This window comes from Synchiropus splendidus, chromosome 12 (assembly GCF_027744825.2).
Source record: "Synchiropus splendidus isolate RoL2022-P1 chromosome 12, RoL_Sspl_1.0, whole genome shotgun sequence".
Classification (NCBI taxonomy): domain Eukaryota; kingdom Metazoa; phylum Chordata; class Actinopteri; order Syngnathiformes; family Callionymidae; genus Synchiropus; species Synchiropus splendidus.
The window spans coordinates 13209778-13228258 of NC_071345.1; the positions used below are offsets into that span (position 1 = coordinate 13209778).

The 18481-nt window shown below is 41.9% G+C and overlaps 3 protein-coding genes across 4 annotated transcripts; 1 reads left to right on the forward strand and 2 right to left on the reverse strand.

Moving 5' to 3' along the window:
* Nucleotides 1–39: 39 nt before the first annotated feature.
* On the reverse strand, nucleotides 40–6020 carry LOC128768098 (cytochrome P450 4A5-like). Its single transcript, XM_053880699.1, has 12 exons — nucleotides 5747–6020; nucleotides 5344–5488; nucleotides 5172–5216; nucleotides 4980–5107; nucleotides 4707–4831; nucleotides 4020–4174; nucleotides 3841–3947; nucleotides 2512–2702; nucleotides 2107–2240; nucleotides 1907–1971; nucleotides 916–998; nucleotides 40–521 (listed from the first exon to the last, which is right to left on the reverse strand). The coding sequence occupies exons 1-12, from the start codon at nucleotides 5930–5932 to the stop codon at nucleotides 347–349; spliced, it is 1539 nt and encodes a 512-aa protein (XP_053736674.1). The 5' UTR covers nucleotides 5933–6020; the 3' UTR covers nucleotides 40–346.
* Nucleotides 6021–6612: 592 nt separating this feature from the next.
* LOC128768097 (cytochrome P450 4B1-like) lies at nucleotides 6613–14104 on the reverse strand. Its single transcript, XM_053880698.1, has 12 exons — nucleotides 12090–14104; nucleotides 11871–12015; nucleotides 10683–10727; nucleotides 10450–10577; nucleotides 10219–10343; nucleotides 9988–10142; nucleotides 9651–9757; nucleotides 9252–9442; nucleotides 8732–8865; nucleotides 8360–8424; nucleotides 7274–7356; nucleotides 6613–7069 (listed from the first exon to the last, which is right to left on the reverse strand). Exons 1-12 carry the CDS (start codon nucleotides 12276–12278, stop codon nucleotides 6892–6894), a joined length of 1545 nt encoding a protein of 514 aa, XP_053736673.1. The 5' UTR covers nucleotides 12279–14104; the 3' UTR covers nucleotides 6613–6891.
* On the forward strand, nucleotides 13675–15280 carry med18 (mediator of RNA polymerase II transcription, subunit 18 homolog (yeast)). 2 transcript variants are annotated; one of them, XM_053880703.1, is made up of 3 exons: nucleotides 13675–13712; nucleotides 14061–14193; nucleotides 14638–15280. In XM_053880703.1, exons 2-3 carry the CDS (start codon nucleotides 14121–14123, stop codon nucleotides 15192–15194), a joined length of 630 nt encoding a protein of 209 aa, XP_053736678.1. In that variant the 5' UTR covers nucleotides 13675–13712; nucleotides 14061–14120; the 3' UTR covers nucleotides 15195–15280. The 2 variants fall into 2 exon arrangements, with proteins under 2 accessions (XP_053736678.1, XP_053736677.1); XM_053880702.1 differs by having other exon boundaries at nucleotides 13681–13996.
* The last annotated feature ends 3201 nt before the right edge of the window (nucleotides 15281–18481 follow it).

Here is an 18481-nt window from a genome sequence, read left to right on the forward strand (position 1 = left end):
ATCCCATTCGCTCCCCCTTAAAAGCTTTAAATAGAAAACATTTTGTCAGAAAATATCTGGGCTTCACGCTTAGTAGGACTTTATTTCATGTTATAATCTGACATCACATTGTCGTTAAACTGCAGCAAGTCAAAAACTCAATGAACAGTTCTGTGTGTAGTGTTGCTCCTTAACGCTACTGCCACCTGCTGTCTGGCTTAACATATCGCACGCCAACGTCACATTTTGGCTGACAACAGTTTTTGTTGCTCTCCAATAAGAATGGATCAGCAATGACAGGCCCGGTATCAATTCAATAACAGGGTAGTTAAGCGCCAGTCTTCCATAAATCCGTCCCTTGCTCCGATCACTTGGCATTCAGAGGCTTGATTTTGATGTAGACGCCGTTGAGTGACCGTAGAACCAGGCGAGGAACGATCCTGGGTTTGAAGTTCGGCACCTCCATCAGCTCGTATCTCCTCAGCGTCTCCGCGATGGTCACCTTCAGCTCGTTCATGGCAAAGTTCTGGCCAATGCAGTTCCTGTTAAAAGATGAATCCCTGAGTGTTCGGGAGGCAAAGCAAGCTTGGGCCGCAAATATTTCTCTTTTGTTTTCTCTTTACGCCCAAATATACAAAATAAAAGCATAGTTTCAGTGTAATCCAAAAAAAGTAAACAAATAAAATGCCTTCTTCAATTGGCATTACAGCTGAGAGTCTTCCATCTCCCAGCACAAATAGACCACATACGGGTGTAAAAGCTGCCTCGTGTGGAGAGATGCTATATATACCTCACCCCACAAATGAGCCGCAACAAACAAGTGCCAATATGAAACAGTTTTCTTCCTATTATGAGGATCCATTATTTTTGTTGATTTCTACTTTTTTGTGGAAAAGTCAACAGAAGGGCTTGTTCGACCGGGACGTGCAAACAAACCTTGGACCGGCAGCAAAGGGCACAAACGCATGCGGCGATCGTTTGGAAACATTCTCTGGCAGGAAACGGAGAGGATCATAAACCTTGAAGGGAAAACACATCTCAGACAAATTCTCCACTCACTTACTCAGTTGAAGTTTTCATTTGAAAGCTTTTTCTAAAGCCTTGTTTCAATTTTCAAAATGTTCAGCAAGATATTTGGACTTAATAACATAGTTACCGACAAGTTGATGAGGTTTCATGAAACAGCGTCCTACATTTTTGAGCTCTGTAGGTGGCGCTCTTGGTTATAAAACGATATAAAGCTTTGTTCACAGCCCAAGCTTATACATGCAGGCACTGCCATCTAGTGGCCCCCAAATTGGGACACTGTTTCATGATGGGATGATGCAGTTTCATGATACAGTGTTGTCATTTTCAGGGCTCAGTAGGTGGCGCTCTCGATTTTAAAATGATATGTTTCATTTAAATGGTTGTTAGAATCCAAAGGTTTTAGAGCAGAGCGCCATCTAGTGGGCTCTGTAAATTAGGACAGTGTTTCACGAAGCATCATACGTACATCACGACTAATAATAGTATTGAAACTTTAGACACGCCGCCGAGCAGATCAACCAATTTTTATCGTGACCTGTTGGTGAATCCCATTTGTCATGAATGTACCATGTGAGTTTGCAAGCTCAGACAACTTTCTTACCGCGTGTTCAATAGCGCTACTGCCATCATTGAACTCATTGCTCCCAATTGTATTTCAAACGCCATGTAAGTACATGAAATGAAGGGCAATATCTTACAATAGTAAAAATATCTTGGGTTGGAAAAGTCACAATGTGGGAAGAAATGGGAAGCTGGATGTCGGTCTGCGCTCTCTGAGTGCTTTTCTACTCGTGTTATGGTTAATTTTGAGTAATAACTTGGGAATTATTCGGACGCAGGACTCTAGATTCAGTTATTGAGTGATTTGTCTGATACCACGAGGATTGCGGTGACTCACAGAAGGGTTCTCCCACACAGAAGGATTCCGATGCAGCCCAAAAATTGCGACTCCAACTCGGAAACCTGTTAACCGGGAATATTTTCCGCATGATTTATTCATGACTTCATTCTTGCGTAACATGGACACACCAGGGATCATGTGGCACCAGAAGACCAACACAAAATTAAATATTAAACTGGTGTTATGCAACAACTGACCTGCTGGCAAGCTCCTTCCATCGACAAAGGTCATAGGCTTGGTGAGAACTCTGGAGACTCCCGGTACAGGAGGGTAGAGACGGAGTGATTCTTTGATGCACATGGTAGTGTACGGAATTTTACCCAGATCCTCCCTAAGATGGGAACAAGTTTCCATCTCATTGTGCACCAAGATAGCAATGTTCACGCACAACAATTCCTAGCGTTTGCTATCACCTATGTGACTGGCCCGCAAAAGTGAAGGCCCTCATCCTGCCTGAGCCTTGCAGGGCTGCACCTCCCTGACTGGAGGACGCAAAGTGCAGTCCGTCTCTCAGCGCCCTGCCAACAGTTACCTTTTGTCTCTTGCATAAAGGCAGCCTCTGGTGAGGTGTTGCTCTGCATTTTAAAGAGCCTGTTGCTTACACTTCAAAAGACGCTTTCCCATCCAGAGCCTGCATCACTTCCTCTCTGCAGAGCTTCTGGTGTTCTGGGTTGCAGGCCAGACTGTAGAGAATGAAGGAGATGCCACTGGCCGTGGTGTCGTGGCCCTCAAACATGAAGGTGTCCACCTCCGCCCTGATTTCTTCCTCAGTTAGTCCCATCTGATCCTCGTCCTGTATTAATAATAATAACATGACGTCCATTCATCCAGATCATCCATCCATTGTTTGTCTGCCGTCCATTCATCAGCTGTCCTTCTTTCTAGCATCATGTCTGTCTTCCAGTTCAACCACCCCTCCCACCCATCCATCCAGCAATCATTTGTCCATCCCTCCACAGTCCATTCATCCATCCATCCATACCAGGTGTCCCACACCATGTACCCCACCTGATGTCTGAATGTCTGTCTGTCCATGCATCTGTCCATCCCCCATCCATCCATTCATCCATCCTGTCTCTCCATACATCAATCCATTCATCCATGCCATCCATCCTTCCATCTATCCAGTCTGTCCAAACATCTGTCCATCCTTCTACCCATCCATGCTGTCTCTCCATTCATCCATCCATCCATCCATCTATCTAGTCTGTCCATCCATCCATATATCCCCATCCATCCATCCTGTCTCTCCATCCATCCATCCCCATCCATCCTTCCATCTATTCATCCTGTCTCTTCATTCATTGATCTATGCCATCCATCTATCTAGTCTGTCCATACATCCATCCATCCCATCCATCCTTCCATCCATTCATCCATCCATCCATCCCATCTGCCCATACATCCGTCAATCCCTCATCCATGCATCCCATCCATCCATCCATCCATCCATCAATCTATCCCATCTGTCCATACATCCGTCAATCCCTCATCCATCCATCCATCCATCTATCTATTCCGTCTGCACATACATCCTTCAATCCCTCATCCATCCATCCATCCATCTGCCCATACATCCTTCAATCCCTCATCCATCCATCTATCCATCCATCCATCCATCCATCAATCTATCCCATCTGTCCATACATCCGTCAATCCCTCATCCATCCATCCATCTATCTATTCCGTCTGCACATACATCCTTCAATCCCTCATCCATCAATCTATCCCATCTGTCCATACATCCTTCAATCCCTCATCCATCCATCTATCCCATCTGTCCATACATCCTTCAATCCCTCATCCATCCATCTATCTATTCCGTCTGCACATACATCCTTCAATCCCTCATCCATCAATCCATCCATCCATCTATCTATTCCATCTGCCCATACATCTGTCCATCCCTCATCCATCCATCCATGACCTACTTTTGCGAGCAGCAGAATGTCCAGAAAGTCCTGATATCTCTTGGTCTGCACTCGGTCCATCTCCTCCTCTCGTTTCAGCACCTCTTTTCTCGCTTGTATCACTTCCGCTTCAAGGCAGAACACAGTTTTTCTACTTCTGACGCCCATCAGTCAGAGTAATACTCAGCGTGCTGCATTACCAGTGTGATTGTGAGCAATCCTGCAGGATTTCCTGAATTGGAATCCATGAGGACTGAGATGGAAAATCAGATCACTGTAGTAGGGAAAGAACATGAAGCGCTTGTTGATCAGCTCACTGAGGTCGAACACAGCTTTCACGTACGCATTGGACCCACTGGGAAGGAGAACAGTAGTTCATGTTAGTCATGCCTTTTGGTGACATTAAACAGGTTATTATGCACTTTGTGAAATGAATAATTTGACATCAACACTAATTCAAAAAGCTGCACACAGCTGTGGACAGGAGTCAACATTGGACCAGTGCCCAACACTGCTGAAGCTTTCACACCTCAATTATTCTACTACCATCATTCTCATTGATCCAAATCCCAACTTTGATACCATATCAGAGAGTGGTGGTAAGACCTTTGACACGGGAGCAGCACTTTCACTTCCTGTTATGCAATATTGCTTTAGAATGACAGAGGCTGCTGTCGGTTCGCCCTCTGATCTCCACCCGTCTTGAAGTAGTGCAAAACTTAGTGTTAGCTGTTTGCACAGGGACTATTATCTTAAGTTAACATATATAGTACCCGTTTAATGCAAATCTGAATTGTTAATTAACTTTGATGGATCGTCACCATGCCAACATTCAAATATTTTTCCATGTAAACGCTGGGAAAATATCATGGTCGGCGTGAACTAACCTCTCAGCTTGACAGTTGCTGTTGTAGCTGAAGGCACATTTCAAAATACTGTCCAACGCCATCAGACTCACATGTTCAAACAATTCAAAGGGTTCACCGCTGTGTGCATAACTCTCCCAATTATCCTGAAAGAAACAACCTTTAATGTAACGTTTGGTGGGCCACGGGGTAGCAACAGTAACATAGCAGCAGGAAGTTTAAGGTTTGACTCTCAGAACATATAAAGTCCTGTATTGACTATCAATATTTGCCCAGACTTTGACCACCACTTACCAACATAGTCTTGGCTGAATCAGACATCAGTTTAACGTATGGCTTTAACACGTCATAGTGAAAGCCGCGAGTCAGCAGCCTCCTGTGGCGGAACCATTTCTGACCGCTGGCCAATAGCAGACCTTCTCCTGAAGACAGAAAGCAATGCTTATCAATTCATGCTCACTGTAGCATAACACAGCGAAGGCTCACCTATCCACGGTTCGAAAAATGGGTACACTATGTTATCTTTTGGCTCTGTGGACCAAAACGAAAAGGTGACCATGCAATTGCCCCAAAACAAACAAATGTATTTAGGAAACAACATAGCTAAACATTAAACATTGGATTAAATGATGGAAAAAAAAAAAAAAATCAGTCTCACCCACTGAAGCCAGGAGCGTCCTCACATAATCTGGATGGTGGAGGTTGACAAAGCAGTTATTAGGTCCGACCCAAACAGGGATGGCATCGGTGTACTGCTCTTGCCATCGTAAAAATGTAAACAACTCATTGCCATCTTTGTACAGCTGAAGTACAAGCAGAGATCGACAGTGGTCAGACTCATCCATTTTACAAAATAAATTAATAAATACTTATTTTTTCTTCTAATTTTACTGTTGTTTTATTCATACATTTATTTATTTATTTCGCATTGTCTTTGGTAAAACTGCAACACCGGACCGTTATTTTAGCGGGCTACAATGATGCTTAATATTATTGGGTTGAGATAGATTTTTTGGACTAGAACAAAATGCCATGCACGCGCATGAACTTGCAGCACTCACCTCACGAATGTGGCCAAAGAGCCAGTGAGTCGGGGGAGCGGGGAACTGTCGCACATGCTTGATGAAGTGTCTCCTCCGCTGAACAACGGCGATCAGCTTGTAAACAACCGCGGCCAGACAAACAAGCGCCAAGAGCTGATACATATAAGGGAAGTGAGTTTCAGCAGAGAACTCCGTGGCAGCCATGTTCGGGTTCGTTCCACTCGCCGGTGGATTTGATAAAACTGTCCCAGAAATAAAAAGAGACAGGCGAGGCGCTGGTGGGCGGGGCGTGTCAATACAACTAAGTGCAGCAGAAAGTCAACGGAATTTAATGTTTTAATTTTAAAAAATGAGTTGGAGCAATGTTTATTATGATGTATACAACAAAAATATTTATAAAATATTCACAAAGAAAGTGAATTAATCGTTTAATAAGGTTCTGTAAAAAGTGTCATAAAAACAAGAAACGGTTTTCTCTTTATCAATATGGACATGAAGCAGTAGTGTAGGTCAATGCCAGGTACAATGTCAGGTGTTATGGGGATGACCTTTGACCCTCGCTACCACTGGTTCACTACCACTGTAGCAGGTCAATCCCTTCAGTCCCTTAAACTAAAATATTGCAGCTCAGTCAAGCTCCAGATCAGATGTCGTGCAGTATGTTGCAAATAATTGTAGTGTTTTTACCTCACGAGGCATAGAAATCAACAAAAAAATTTCACATTCGGGACAGTGTCTGCTCTCTTTGCTGCCACCTGTTGTCCGAAACAAATAGGTGCATGGAATTGGATTGGAATTTTACCGCATTCTGACGTTTTTTTGCATTGAATAAAAATGTTGCAAACGCCAAAGAGAACAGGTCAATAAATGATCATGTCACAATGTTGCAAAAAAAAGCCAAGGAAAAAAATTTATTGCAGTTGATCTCACGTTAAACATTGAACTGAAGACACCAGACCACAAACTGAATTGGCAAGTGCCTCACCTTTACACACACTGATCCTTCTCCAAGGACCAGTAAATATTTGTTAATTTTTAACACAGCGGTCAGTGATCAAGAGTGAGTGTGAAAGGTCAGTTTTTAGTGCATCACTAAGACTTTTGGAGTTTTAAACTACAAGGTTCCAAGGCAAAAGTGATTCTGCTAGCTGGAGTGCATCTCCTCACTCGGCAGCATCCAGCGGCTTGAGTCTGATGTAGACGCCGTTGAGAGAGCGGAGGACCAGGCGAGTGACCAACAAGGGTTCAAAATCAGGCTCTTTTATCAGCTGAAATCTGCGCAGCGTCTGAGCCACCGCCACCTTCATCTCAATCATGGCGAAATTCTGACCAATGCAGTTCCTGAAGAGCAGAGAGGTACTCATTAGACATGGCTGGGAAGAAAAGGCACTTGTCGTCTTAGTTTGGGAGAGTGTGTTCTGGTGTCTGCTTACACAGACAAAACGGAGCACTAACTAGGTGAAATGTGAGAACTGACGCAACCCCCTGGAGCAGAGTTTCCATCTTAAAGACAGTCATGTTAGCTGAGTACACAAATCATCAAACCTTGGACCAGCAGAAAAGGGGACGAAGGCATGTGGCGACCTCTTGGAAACATTCTCCGGCAGGAAACGCAGGGGGTCAAACACCTGCACACAAGAAAGGCCAGAACAAAGTGCTTAGCTTTAAATGGTCATAGCTGCATGAAATGACTTGGCCCCTGGGTCTCCAGTTTGCCACGTGAATTAACGCAAATAGCAGATGTTAGAGGCTGGGACAGGTGACTGTGGCTCAATAGACCTGCGAGGTTTTAAAGGTAAGCAGTTGTTCTGTGGAAAGGGGGATGTTGCCAATCCAACAGGATGTTCCCACGAAGGAAGGGTTGAAAAGGAAGATGAAGTGGACATGTGGAGAAAATTATTTATATTACAACATAAAATAATTTTATTTTATTTAATTGAACAGTTTGCTCTCCAGACAACAGGGAACCTTTGTAAGTGCAGGAGTCCCTGGTCCACTGCTCACACTGATGCACAAGACAGGTGGCAGCTCGGATGATAACAACAACAACAAACATGGAGGAATCCCTGAACAAAAGCAAACAAAAGCATCTGTTTGCTTTTGTTCAGGGATGTTTTTCTCTACACAATGGCCAGGGTTTCCACGACTCTGAATGTACTTGAAATTCTTCTACAAATATTTTCAAGACACTAAAAGAGCTTTAGTTTTAATAAGGAGATATAAAAAATGATTTATTGTGCTTTTGTCAAATGGATGCAAAATAAACAATATTTTGTTTGGGTTGAGACTGTGACAATAACTTGAAAATAACTTTAGCATGAACCAATGGAAACAGTTCTTAGATTAGAATTTAGAATGAGCTCAGACGGGCAGCAGGTGGCGGTCGTGCTATGACGTTCCCAAAGCCTTTCTCAACAAATTCACATGAAAGTTAGTTCAGTGCTATGACTTGGTATAAATCATGCTGTTTGATAATATTGTTTTATAAAATGGAAATGTCAGGCTGCTTTACCCAGGAGAAGTCATGTGACTGGATATCCTGCACTGCAACGCTTCAGACTGGCTGAAGTAATAATTAAAGTTTAGATCAATAATGATGAAAAGAGAGGGTATACAGAAGGGTATACTCACAGAAGGGTTTTCCCAAACAGTAGGATTCCGGTGAAGCCCAAATATGCTAATTCCAACACGCGTATCTTCGGAAGAAGAACAGAAAACATGACAGAAAATCACTTTACATCCTAGTTTTTTTTCAAAACAAGGCTCAAACAGAAGTTCAAAATACTGAACAGACAAACATAAACTGAGCAACTCTGTTGCTTCATCAACACGAGTGACAGTAGAGAATAAGTGATAGCAGCATGTTAAATATTTAAAGGCTTTGAAAAACTTGAAAAGTGTGCATGTTAAAATATTTGCCGTTAAAAGTTAATGTTTATCTTTTACAATTGTGAGAGTTTACAAGTTGCACACCCGTGTGGAAATAGAAAAAAAAAGACCAACCTGCTGGCAAACTCCTTCCATCTGGAAATGTCAACGTCTTTGTTAGGTTTCTTGAAATTCCCGGCACAGGAGGATACAGACGGAGCGATTCTTTGATGCACATTGTCGTGTGGGGGATTTTACTGAGGTCATCCCTAAAAGGAGGTCAGAGGTCAGACTGTTTGTGGCGGACAGACTGCTGAAAGCACATCAGGGCCGACAGCTGAGGAAGACATGATGCGACAAAACAGCACTGTGACTTTTACCCCGTCCGCCCAACTAAGTGCAAAATCTTGAAGAAATAATGGTGAAAATTTAAAGGGCAGTTCTAGTGATGGGCGTATGAGGTTTCATGAAACAGTGTGCTCCTTTTCTGTGGCCTCTAGATGGCACTGTCTACATTAAAAATCTTTGGATTTTAACAAGCATTTCAATGAACCCTCATATCATTTTAAAACTGAGAGCGCCATCTACGGAGCTCTGAAAAAGACAACACTGTTTCATGAAGCCTCCTCAGCCCATCACTAGTTGGGACACCTACCACTCAAAAGTGTCTTTCCCTTGCAGAGCCTGCATCACTTCCTCTCTGCAGAGCTTCTGATGCTCTGGGTGGTTGGCCAAATTGTAGAGGATGAAGGAGATGGCGCTGGACGTGGTGTCGTGGCCCTCAAACATGAAGGTGTCCACCTCAGCACGGATGTCTTCGTCTGAAAATCCCTGCTGGGTCTCATCCTGGCCACCAAAAATAAGACAAGGTCATAACCTGGAGCACATTCTACCAGCATCCAAGGTCAAATTCTTGGAGGAATTATTCAGAAAGTATTTAGGTTTGGTGCTACTGAGTTCAGTCATTACCAAATTCAAAATTTCATGATCCAAAACATTGAGTTTATCAATACAGACGTCATCATCGGATGACTCATGACGCTGGCAAACATACTCTTGCGAGGAGAAGAATGTCCAGGAAGTCCAAGTGTTTCTTGGTCTGCTCTTTTCCCTGCTCCTTCTCTTCTCTTAATACTTCTTTTCTCTTCCGAATGACTTCCTCTGTCAGACAAAATCACATTTGTAGTAACTGGATCTGTATTAATTCGTGATGGGCTGATGAGGCTTCATGAAACAGTGTTGTCATTTTTTGACCCACTCTCAACAACCATTTAAATGAAACCTCATATGAATTTTAAACTTAGAGCACCACCTACTGAGCTCTTCAATTGGGGACACTGTTTCGTGAAGCTTCATCACTTGCATTGATGATTGCAGACCAGCGAGCCTACCTGTGTGTTTGTGGGCGATCCTGCAAGCTTTCCTGAATCTGAATCCGTGAGGACTGAGATAAAAAATCAGATTGTTGTGGTACGGAAAGGTCCTGAAGCGGAGGTTGGTCAGTTCACTCAGCTCATACACTGCGTTGATGTACGTATTTGTACCGCTAGAACAAGAAAAGACGATAATTTTTTCGACAAGGATTAAAAAGAAGACACCTGCGGACAATTGAGAGCGCCTACCTCTGCGTCTGACAGCTGCTGTCGTAGCTGAAGGCACACTTCAAAATACTGTCCAGGGCCATCAGACTGACATGCTCAAACAGCTCCAGACGCTGACCAGAGCGAGCATAACTTTCCCATTTATCCTAAATATGGATCACACTTGAGTTAGTACCAATTGAACTCTGCTTCAGACTGAGTTGAAACAGGATTGATTTTTTGTGTGTTAAGCTCGATAAACCACACACATACCAGCATGGTCATGGCCGAATCGGACATCACTTTAACGTATGATTTTAAGATGTCATAATGGAAACCCGCGGTCAGCAGCCTCCTGTGGCGGAACCATTTGTGTCCGTTAGACACCAGCAATCCGTCGCCTGTAAATAATCACTGGTTATGTTCGCATTTCTTCAACCGTAGTTAGTCATGGTGCAGGACTTCTTGTTCATGTTAATATTTGAAGAGTCACAGGGGAGACCTACCGATCCATGGCTTGACAAAGGAGTAGGCGAAATCATCTTTCGGTTCTGAAACACAGGGAAGCAGCATGCTCTTATAGAACAGAGAGGGGCTGACATGGGAAAAATGTTGACGCAGTTCAAGCAGCAAAACTTCACTACTACTTTACTTTGCATTACATGTAGTGCAAAGTAAAACTCTCTCTCTCGCTCTCTCTCTGTCTGTATATATATATATATATACACATATATATATATATATACATATATATATATACACACACACACACACACACATATATATATATATATATATATATATATATATATATATATATATATATATATATATATATATATATATATATATATATATATATATATACACACACATATACATACATACTAGTTTGTTTACAGGTAATACTTCCTAATTATTGTGTTGGAGTGAACCTAAGGTGACTATTTCAGGGTTAAAATCTAGACACTATTCAATATTTTATCTTAATTAATTATGAGATAATATGCTATGACTACACACATGAATATGTAGTATATTTAGGGTAATACCTGTTACCTAAATAAAATTGTATGCAGCCTGCTAAGTTCCTAAAACTGTATTAACATTTTTGCAAGTTCCAGGAAACTCAGAGCATAATATTGTTTCCCTGTGACTCAACTTATATATACACAACAATTCCTCTGTAATGAAGTGTTGCAACACATTCTTCTGATATATATATATATATATATATATATATATATATATATATATATATATATATATATGTATATATATATATATATTTGAATATAATAACAATAGTGACTGTTTCACAGCACATGAACCTTAACTTGTTGCAGACAACACGCTTCAATATAAACAGGAGTAATCCAAATACATGTGTATTCCAACCGTCTGTGGACATTGCTAACTTGAGGTAATATTGCATGCTGGCTAAAAAAAGAATTCCAATCATAAAAAGGTTAAAGTTCAGTTCAGTAAAAAAAAGTGTAATAAAAAAGGAAAAAAAACTTGATTTCACTCCCTTTAAGTCACAGGTATATACAGTATATATTATTATTATTGTTGTTGCTGTTATTACTATATATTCCATTTACATACATATTCCATTTACAACAGGTTTCTCTGCTGGATGCGTGATGAACGGATTATGAAAATGACAAATCAAGCACTTCCATTGGACTCACCAGTGGAGGTCAGGATGGCTTTCACATAGTCAGGATGGTGCGTGTTTAGGAAACAGACGAGAGGGCCGAACCACATCGGGCTGCCATAAGAGAAGTTGCGCTGCCATTCCAGCACCCTGAACAAATCCTTCCCATCTTGCTTGAACTGAAAGATCAATGAACTGTGACCTCTCAAAACACAACAATGCAACGGAGTTTTGCATGCGGTGCGCTCGTTACCTCGCGGACATGGCCGAAAAACCAGTGTGCAGGACGTCCGGGGAAGTTTTCGAAGCGTTTGGCGAGTTCCCTTCTTCTCCTCAGTGACTTGACCAACGTCAGGACGACCGCGAACAAACAGACGAGCGCGAGCCAGTGATGCACCGGCCAATCCGCATACATCGGACCCAAAAGATTGGTCAGCGCCATGACACGCCTTGTACCGACACCGTGGAATGCGGGTGAAGATGCCTCGAGGATGAAAACAAAATCAGGAAATAAACTCACCGAGCCCCGCAACACGTAGTTGTCAGGCTTGTTGTGACGTCATGGGCCACGGGGAGGGGAAAGGATGGCTTCAGGATTCAATGGAAACGTCGGACAAATATTCAACCTTAAAATGTCCACGCTGTTTCGGTTGAAAACTTGGTGTATGAAAAGTGTAAAATGTGTTTTAAAACACATACGTTTGTTTTCGTCGGAGGTGCACTCCTTTATTTCCCAGTTTCTTTTTCAATCTGTCGACATCTGTGCGCCAAATCCATTCCTCCGTAATGTCTGTCAATCATCTGTTGCCCAGCGTCGTCTCGAGTGCGTTTCAAAATTAGATTTAAAACGCATCTATATGAAGTAAAAATAAACAATATAATAACCACGCGGATAAATAACAAGCCTATAAAGCCGAACACCAAAACAGTCTCAAGTTTTTGAAGAATATTAAACGGTTAGATATTATTTTTAATAGACTTTTCCTCCCCAAAAAAGGTAGAAGAAATCTGCATATATTTATTATTTTTGTGAAAGTATTGTAGCGACTGAGAGGTGGACTGCTGTATTCAGCAGTGATGTTGACTACCCATGATGCATTTGGTGGTTTTCAGATGTTGGGGCACCATAATTCAAGTGGCTGTTGTGCTTTATGCCTTCGCTGTGTTCACTGTTTGGTTGATTTCAATAAAGAGCGTTTGTGAGTTCCTACGGATGCAGAAAGACAACCCCTTGTATCATCTCTGACAAGTACTTGCTACAGTGTAAGTGCTGCAATGAATTACTCTGTAAATAAGAGATTCAGTGTGGAAATACGTTTGAAAAACAAAAGGGAAGGTACTGATAAGACAAGTCCAGACAAGACGAGGCAAGATCGATGCTCTTGTGGGGAATTTCAGCTGTTGGAGAGCGATGCGACACATGACGCAAACAACATGGATGTTGCTGTTCAATACTATGTCACAAATAGTCACAGAGCAATGGCAGAGAATAATCTAAATTCAATAATCTAAACGTTACACTTGAATCTAAAGCCCCAAAGTTGTAAAATAAACATAATCCATGCTGTAAACGTACTAAATTGATGGAGCTGTGCAGGAAAGGGTCGGCTTCTGATTTGCCTTTTTTTAACTGGAAAACAAAAACAAACTACCTGAACCAGAGGCACATTTAGACATTAAAAACAGAAATGAAAAAAAAATCCAATATGTCTGTCAGGTTTTATTAACACAAATGCTAAAAGAACAAAACACAGCCTGATAAGATAAAAAGCAACGGGCTTTGTCAAAAACACATGTAATGTTATGTCCAGTAGGGGGCAGTAGTGTTAGACTAGCAACCTGAACTGACGAAATACAACAAAGGAAGAAAAGACTCGTACGTGAACTATTCGAACGCGTTGTCGTTCAAACGTTATCTAAAGGTTTAATGTCTTAAATACTAGATCTGTATGTCTATATTTTCCAGGTAGCTGTCTAGGTCGGTCTAGAGTGTGGTTCATTCATACTAATCGTCTGTTTGTTTGCCAACGATGTCTGGCTAATGGGTTAGCATATCGGCTAACGATTCAAACGATGAATGAATGGTATACAACCTTTGCGTTTTCCGGCTCTTCAGTCCTATAAGCTCGTTTTAAAAGACTATTCGGTGGTTCTGCTCAGGTACTAGTAGCTGTAGTTGTCTGAAGCCTGCGTCACGAAGCTGTGAGATTTTTGTTCTCTTTAGTTTCGGAACACATTAACTGGGTTGCTACAGACGTGAGACCAGGAAGTTTCCAGGGAAGAGATGGAAGCACCTCCTGTCACCGTGATGCCAGTCACCGGCGGAACCATCAATATGATGGAATATCTCTTGCAAGGTGAGTGTCAGAAATAACAATGCATCTTATGAATAAACCAACTGTCCAGGTTTTGCATACGCTGCTCCCCAAAAGTCAATTTAAATGCCGGTCTTCTTCACTGGAACTCAAACTATAATGTTGACATGCATGAGTCGCCTTCACTCGACCAACTTTTCCAAGTCTCCTTTACACACCAAATCGCGATGCTGTTTGTTTTCATTCACTGGGTAATGTCACCTCAACGGTCCCTTTTTTTGGACTTGTATGTAATATTGAGTTTTGAAGATAGTATTATAATCAGCAGAAAATATTGTTGTATTGGAGTCAAACATTCATGAATGAAAGTCAAGCTGTTTCATTATTTATACTAGGATTTAAATAAAACAAATACATCATAGTTTTACTCCTCAGTTCCTTAATATTCATGTGTTTCCAATATTCCATATGTTTTCAACATTGCAGGCAGTGTTTTTGATCAGGCTTTGGAGAGTCTTCTGCATCGACTTCGAGGTCTTTGTGACAACATGGAACCTGAGACCTTTACAGACCACGAGCTGGTTTACCTTCTGAAAGGTCAACAAGGGAATCCTTTCATTTTACGTGCGCGGCGCTCCATTTCCCATCCGACCGCTCCGTGGCACCTGCGCTACCTGGGCCAACCTGAAGTCGGGGACAAGAGTCGCCATGCCCTGGTGCGAAACTGTGTTGACGTGGCTGCCTCCCACAGCCTTCCCGATTTCCTCAATGAGATGGGCTTCCGGATGGATCACGAGTTTGTGGCAAGTGGGCATATATTCCGCAAAGGCGCCATGAAAATCGTTGTGAGTAAGCTTTCCCGCATCTTAGTGCCGGGGAACACGGAGAACATTGAACGACTCTCACTTTCATACTTGGTGGAGTTGAGTGTGCTGGCTCCTGCCGGCCAGGACAACGTTTCCGAGGACATGCGCAGCTTTGCAGAGCAGCTGAAGCCTCTGGTCCATCTGGAGAAGATTGATCCCAGCAAGCAGAGACATTAGCTGAGTATGAGAACTCAAGTAGCCATGGAAATAGTGACTGTGTAGTCAAAGCCTTGCTCTTTTTGTAATTAAATTCTGGAAAGATTTGCCTGTTGATTGGTCTCATGAGGCTCCAAATATATTGTTTGATTTCAAAATGGGTAAACGGTGATATTATAATATTAGTGATAAAGCAGTTGAGTTATTGCTATGGTATCATAGATTATGGCATTGAGCCAGACGGAGACCAGCAGAGTTCACTCAATGCCCAAATCTATGCTACATGTAAAAACTTCACATGATTTTAAAAAAGAAAAACTGAAACTACCATGCAAATTCTTCTTTCTAGTCTAACACTCATTTTTGTATTTGAATTCATTTGAAGATGCATTTTACTTTTTTTTATTTTTTTCTGGAAATAAATAATTTACTGTACGTTTTTTTGTTCGCATTTAATCAAATTAATGATTGTACTTGTTGTTAAACAATCAATTTTTGCCCAGATTCTGACTACAGTTAATACAAATGTGTAATGCTGAAAGCAAATTATGTGTAAAACGATACCTGTTTGATGTTTGAAACTAAATTGAAATCATTTCCTTTCAAGGATGGGTAGATGGCAAAGTGAAATAGTGCATGATAATACAAATCCATTCTGAGTGAATTTCTCTTCAGGTCCTTTAGTTTCACAAACCCAAACCATGCAAGTTAACTGAAATAATGTAATGTAATGTGTGGCTATAAAATATTGTGAGCGTTTGATACAAGTGAATTTGTAAATTTGTCTTTCCCTGTCAATGACTTAAAGTTCACAATAGTTACAGGAGACACATAACATTTAGATGCGAACTGAATGAGGAAAACGCGCTTGAGTTGACCTTCACTCTCGCCACTAGGGGTCGCTCCTGTTCTTCTTACGACTGCCTATCACGCCTCTACCCCAGCTCCTTCACAGAAGGCGCGGTTGCCATGGAAATAATTAGCAGTGAGATCTGCACCCCCCTTCGCCCCCCCCACTCTAATTAGCTTTCTCAATTGCTTAATGATACATAGACCTGTGAAAGCTGTTCTGTCTCCCCTTCAACAAAAGCATTGATTTCCTCTCTCCTGCTCATTTCTACTGTTAACCCATTAGAGCCTCTTTCATGGGAACTTGAGCTGGGACTATTACACATGAAAGCCCCGCAGCTGCCGCAGGTTCTTCCCCTCTCTTCCAGCTTGATTCCAAAATGGCTTGTCCGTCTGCGTGTGTGTCAACATTATGGCCAATCTGCTGCAGAGACTGAAGTAACTAATGCACATCCTGTCAGTCGTGGCAATAATGAGGGCAATAAGACATGAGTGCCTCTAATAATATCCCTGCAGGAGGAGGCTTTTTGCGTGTCTGAAGGGAGAGCTGGAGGGCAGATGGCTGTCTCTACGCGTTGACCTACCTGCAAATCACGGCTGATGAGGACGAGCGCGCTGAGGTGGAAAGGTGAGATGACATTGGCTCCGCGCTCATTCGCCCCACCTTGAAAACCCATCAGACATTTCTATCACCGGGGATAATCTATTGACAAACAGTCACACTGAAACTGGCGCCACAGCTCCCAGTTAGAATTTTGGGCTGGATTCGAAGATGGTTCCTGCAAGCGCTGGGACCGAGGCGTGATGTTTCAGCTCTGAGTGAATTATATATTAAAGAGGCAGATGCCTTCTTGCCCAAGGCTTTATATGTCCAGCATAGATGCTCCTCAGTTTGCTGGCTTTCTTCCACTTAAACTTGTGTTTAGCTCTGTGCTCTTTGGTGATGAGCTGGACTCCCACTGCACCTCCACTCCACACCGCCTGGAGAACAGAGGCTCAGCTAGGCTAATCAGAGTCTTGGCATCAGGCCGACTCCTCTGTTGTGGATGCAGCCAACCACTGACTTGCACTAGTGATGGGTTTTAAGTCGTTGCCAGAGGTAATGTGATGCGTTGCTCGCTGAATTTGATGAATGATGTCCGACTAATTCCTGTTAAGTCTTGATTGGACATGTTTCCTCTGAAGGCTAGAGGTTTTTTTTTTATTGTATTATAATCCTGGTTATTAAACTACACGCGGCTTAAGCAGCGCAGGAAGAAGTGGATTTGAATTATTAGCTAATCTTTTGGCTTTTTAGATGAAATCTGAACAGATGCAAACGGTTCTTTAAACTGTGTGTTCAGGTCCGAATGAAGCGGAATATCATGAAAGAGGCACAACTCAAGTACCTTCAATTGCATAAGAAATGTGTTCCATTATTTATACATTTTTCACTCATCTGATGGTCAAAGGGTGTCTTCCTTTGTGACTTGAGGTCCCAAAACTGTCCTTGACATGAGTGACTCCAACATTTATGGGCTCCTCTGAACTAAAAATGCCACCACATTAAGCTGCTATTCTTGTTTTATTTTTAATTTATCATCAAGGTACACTTCATAGATCAAGTTCCAATCATAATAAAGTTATGAAGTTGTTCGTTACAGTGATCACCAAACGCAGATTTGATCTGTATGTCATGATGTAAATATTCCGAGTGCAATGAATAGATCGGTCAGCAGGTGGCAGTAGCGTCACAGAACTTCTGAAACACAGACACGAAGAAGACACTGCTCAGGAAATGAATGAGAGAACCTTTTCTTGCTCCCTCTCTCTCTCTCTCTCTCTCTCTATATATATATATATATATATATATATATATATCTCTCTCTCTCTCTATATATATATATATATATATATGTATATATATATATATATATATATATATATATATATATATATATATATATGTGTGTGTGTGTGTGTTTTCAAGGTAAGGTAAATCATATTTCAGATACAATTTGCTTTTGGAAATGTGATGCTATGGTTTCCCATCCTGGCTCACAACACCTATCCACAACACTTATTCGCTCTCAGATCAGATCAGATGATACAGACCACATGAATCTAGAAGTGGAATGGCTGGGCTTCTGTGCTCAAGCTGCTGCCCCGGCGACCCACAGGAGAATAGGAGCGTGTTGACAATTAAAGGCCGAAGACAGTTGGGGATAAAGTTTGAAAAGAATCCTTGACCACACACTTCAAAAACACTTCAGAACAAACCTTTTTTTTCCCCGCCAGCTACGTCAAAGCAGATCATATTAATGAATTTCAGAATTCCATAATGAAACCACGACGTCCACATGTCTTTCCTCTTCATTCCACAACAGTCTTAATTAAAGATCTTGGCAACCATCGTCTCTCCTCTCTTCGAACACAGAACTCATAGTTGGCAGCGCCGATGACAAAACGCCACAATATGC

Coding starts and splice junctions, on each gene's coding strand:
- LOC128768098 (XM_053880699.1), bottom strand. CDS start 5,932: ATGGCTGCCACGGAGTTCTCTGCTGAAACTCACTTCCCTTATATGTAT. Junction 5,217..5,343: donor GACGCTCCTGGCTTCAGTGG/GTGAGACTGATT, acceptor TTTGGTCCACAG/AGCCAAAAGATAACATAGTG. Junction 2,241..2,511: donor GGGAAAGCGTCTTTTGAAGT/GTAAGCAACAGG, acceptor TTCCCATCTTAG/GGAGGATCTGGGTAAAATTC.
- LOC128768097 (XM_053880698.1), bottom strand. CDS start 12,278: ATGGCGCTGACCAATCTTTTGGGTCCGATGTATGCGGATTGGCCGGTG. Junction 10,143..10,218: donor AGCAGCTGTCAGACGCAGAG/GTAGGCGCTCTC, acceptor TTCTTGTTCTAG/CGGTACAAATACGTACATCA. Junction 9,758..9,987: donor GATCGCCCACAAACACACAG/GTAGGCTCGCTG, acceptor TTTGTCTGACAG/AGGAAGTCATTCGGAAGAGA.
- med18 (XM_053880703.1), top strand. CDS start 14,121: ATGGAAGCACCTCCTGTCACCGTGATGCCAGTCACCGGCGGAACCATC. Junction 14,194..14,637: donor GATGGAATATCTCTTGCAAG/GTGAGTGTCAGA, acceptor TCAACATTGCAG/GCAGTGTTTTTGATCAGGCT.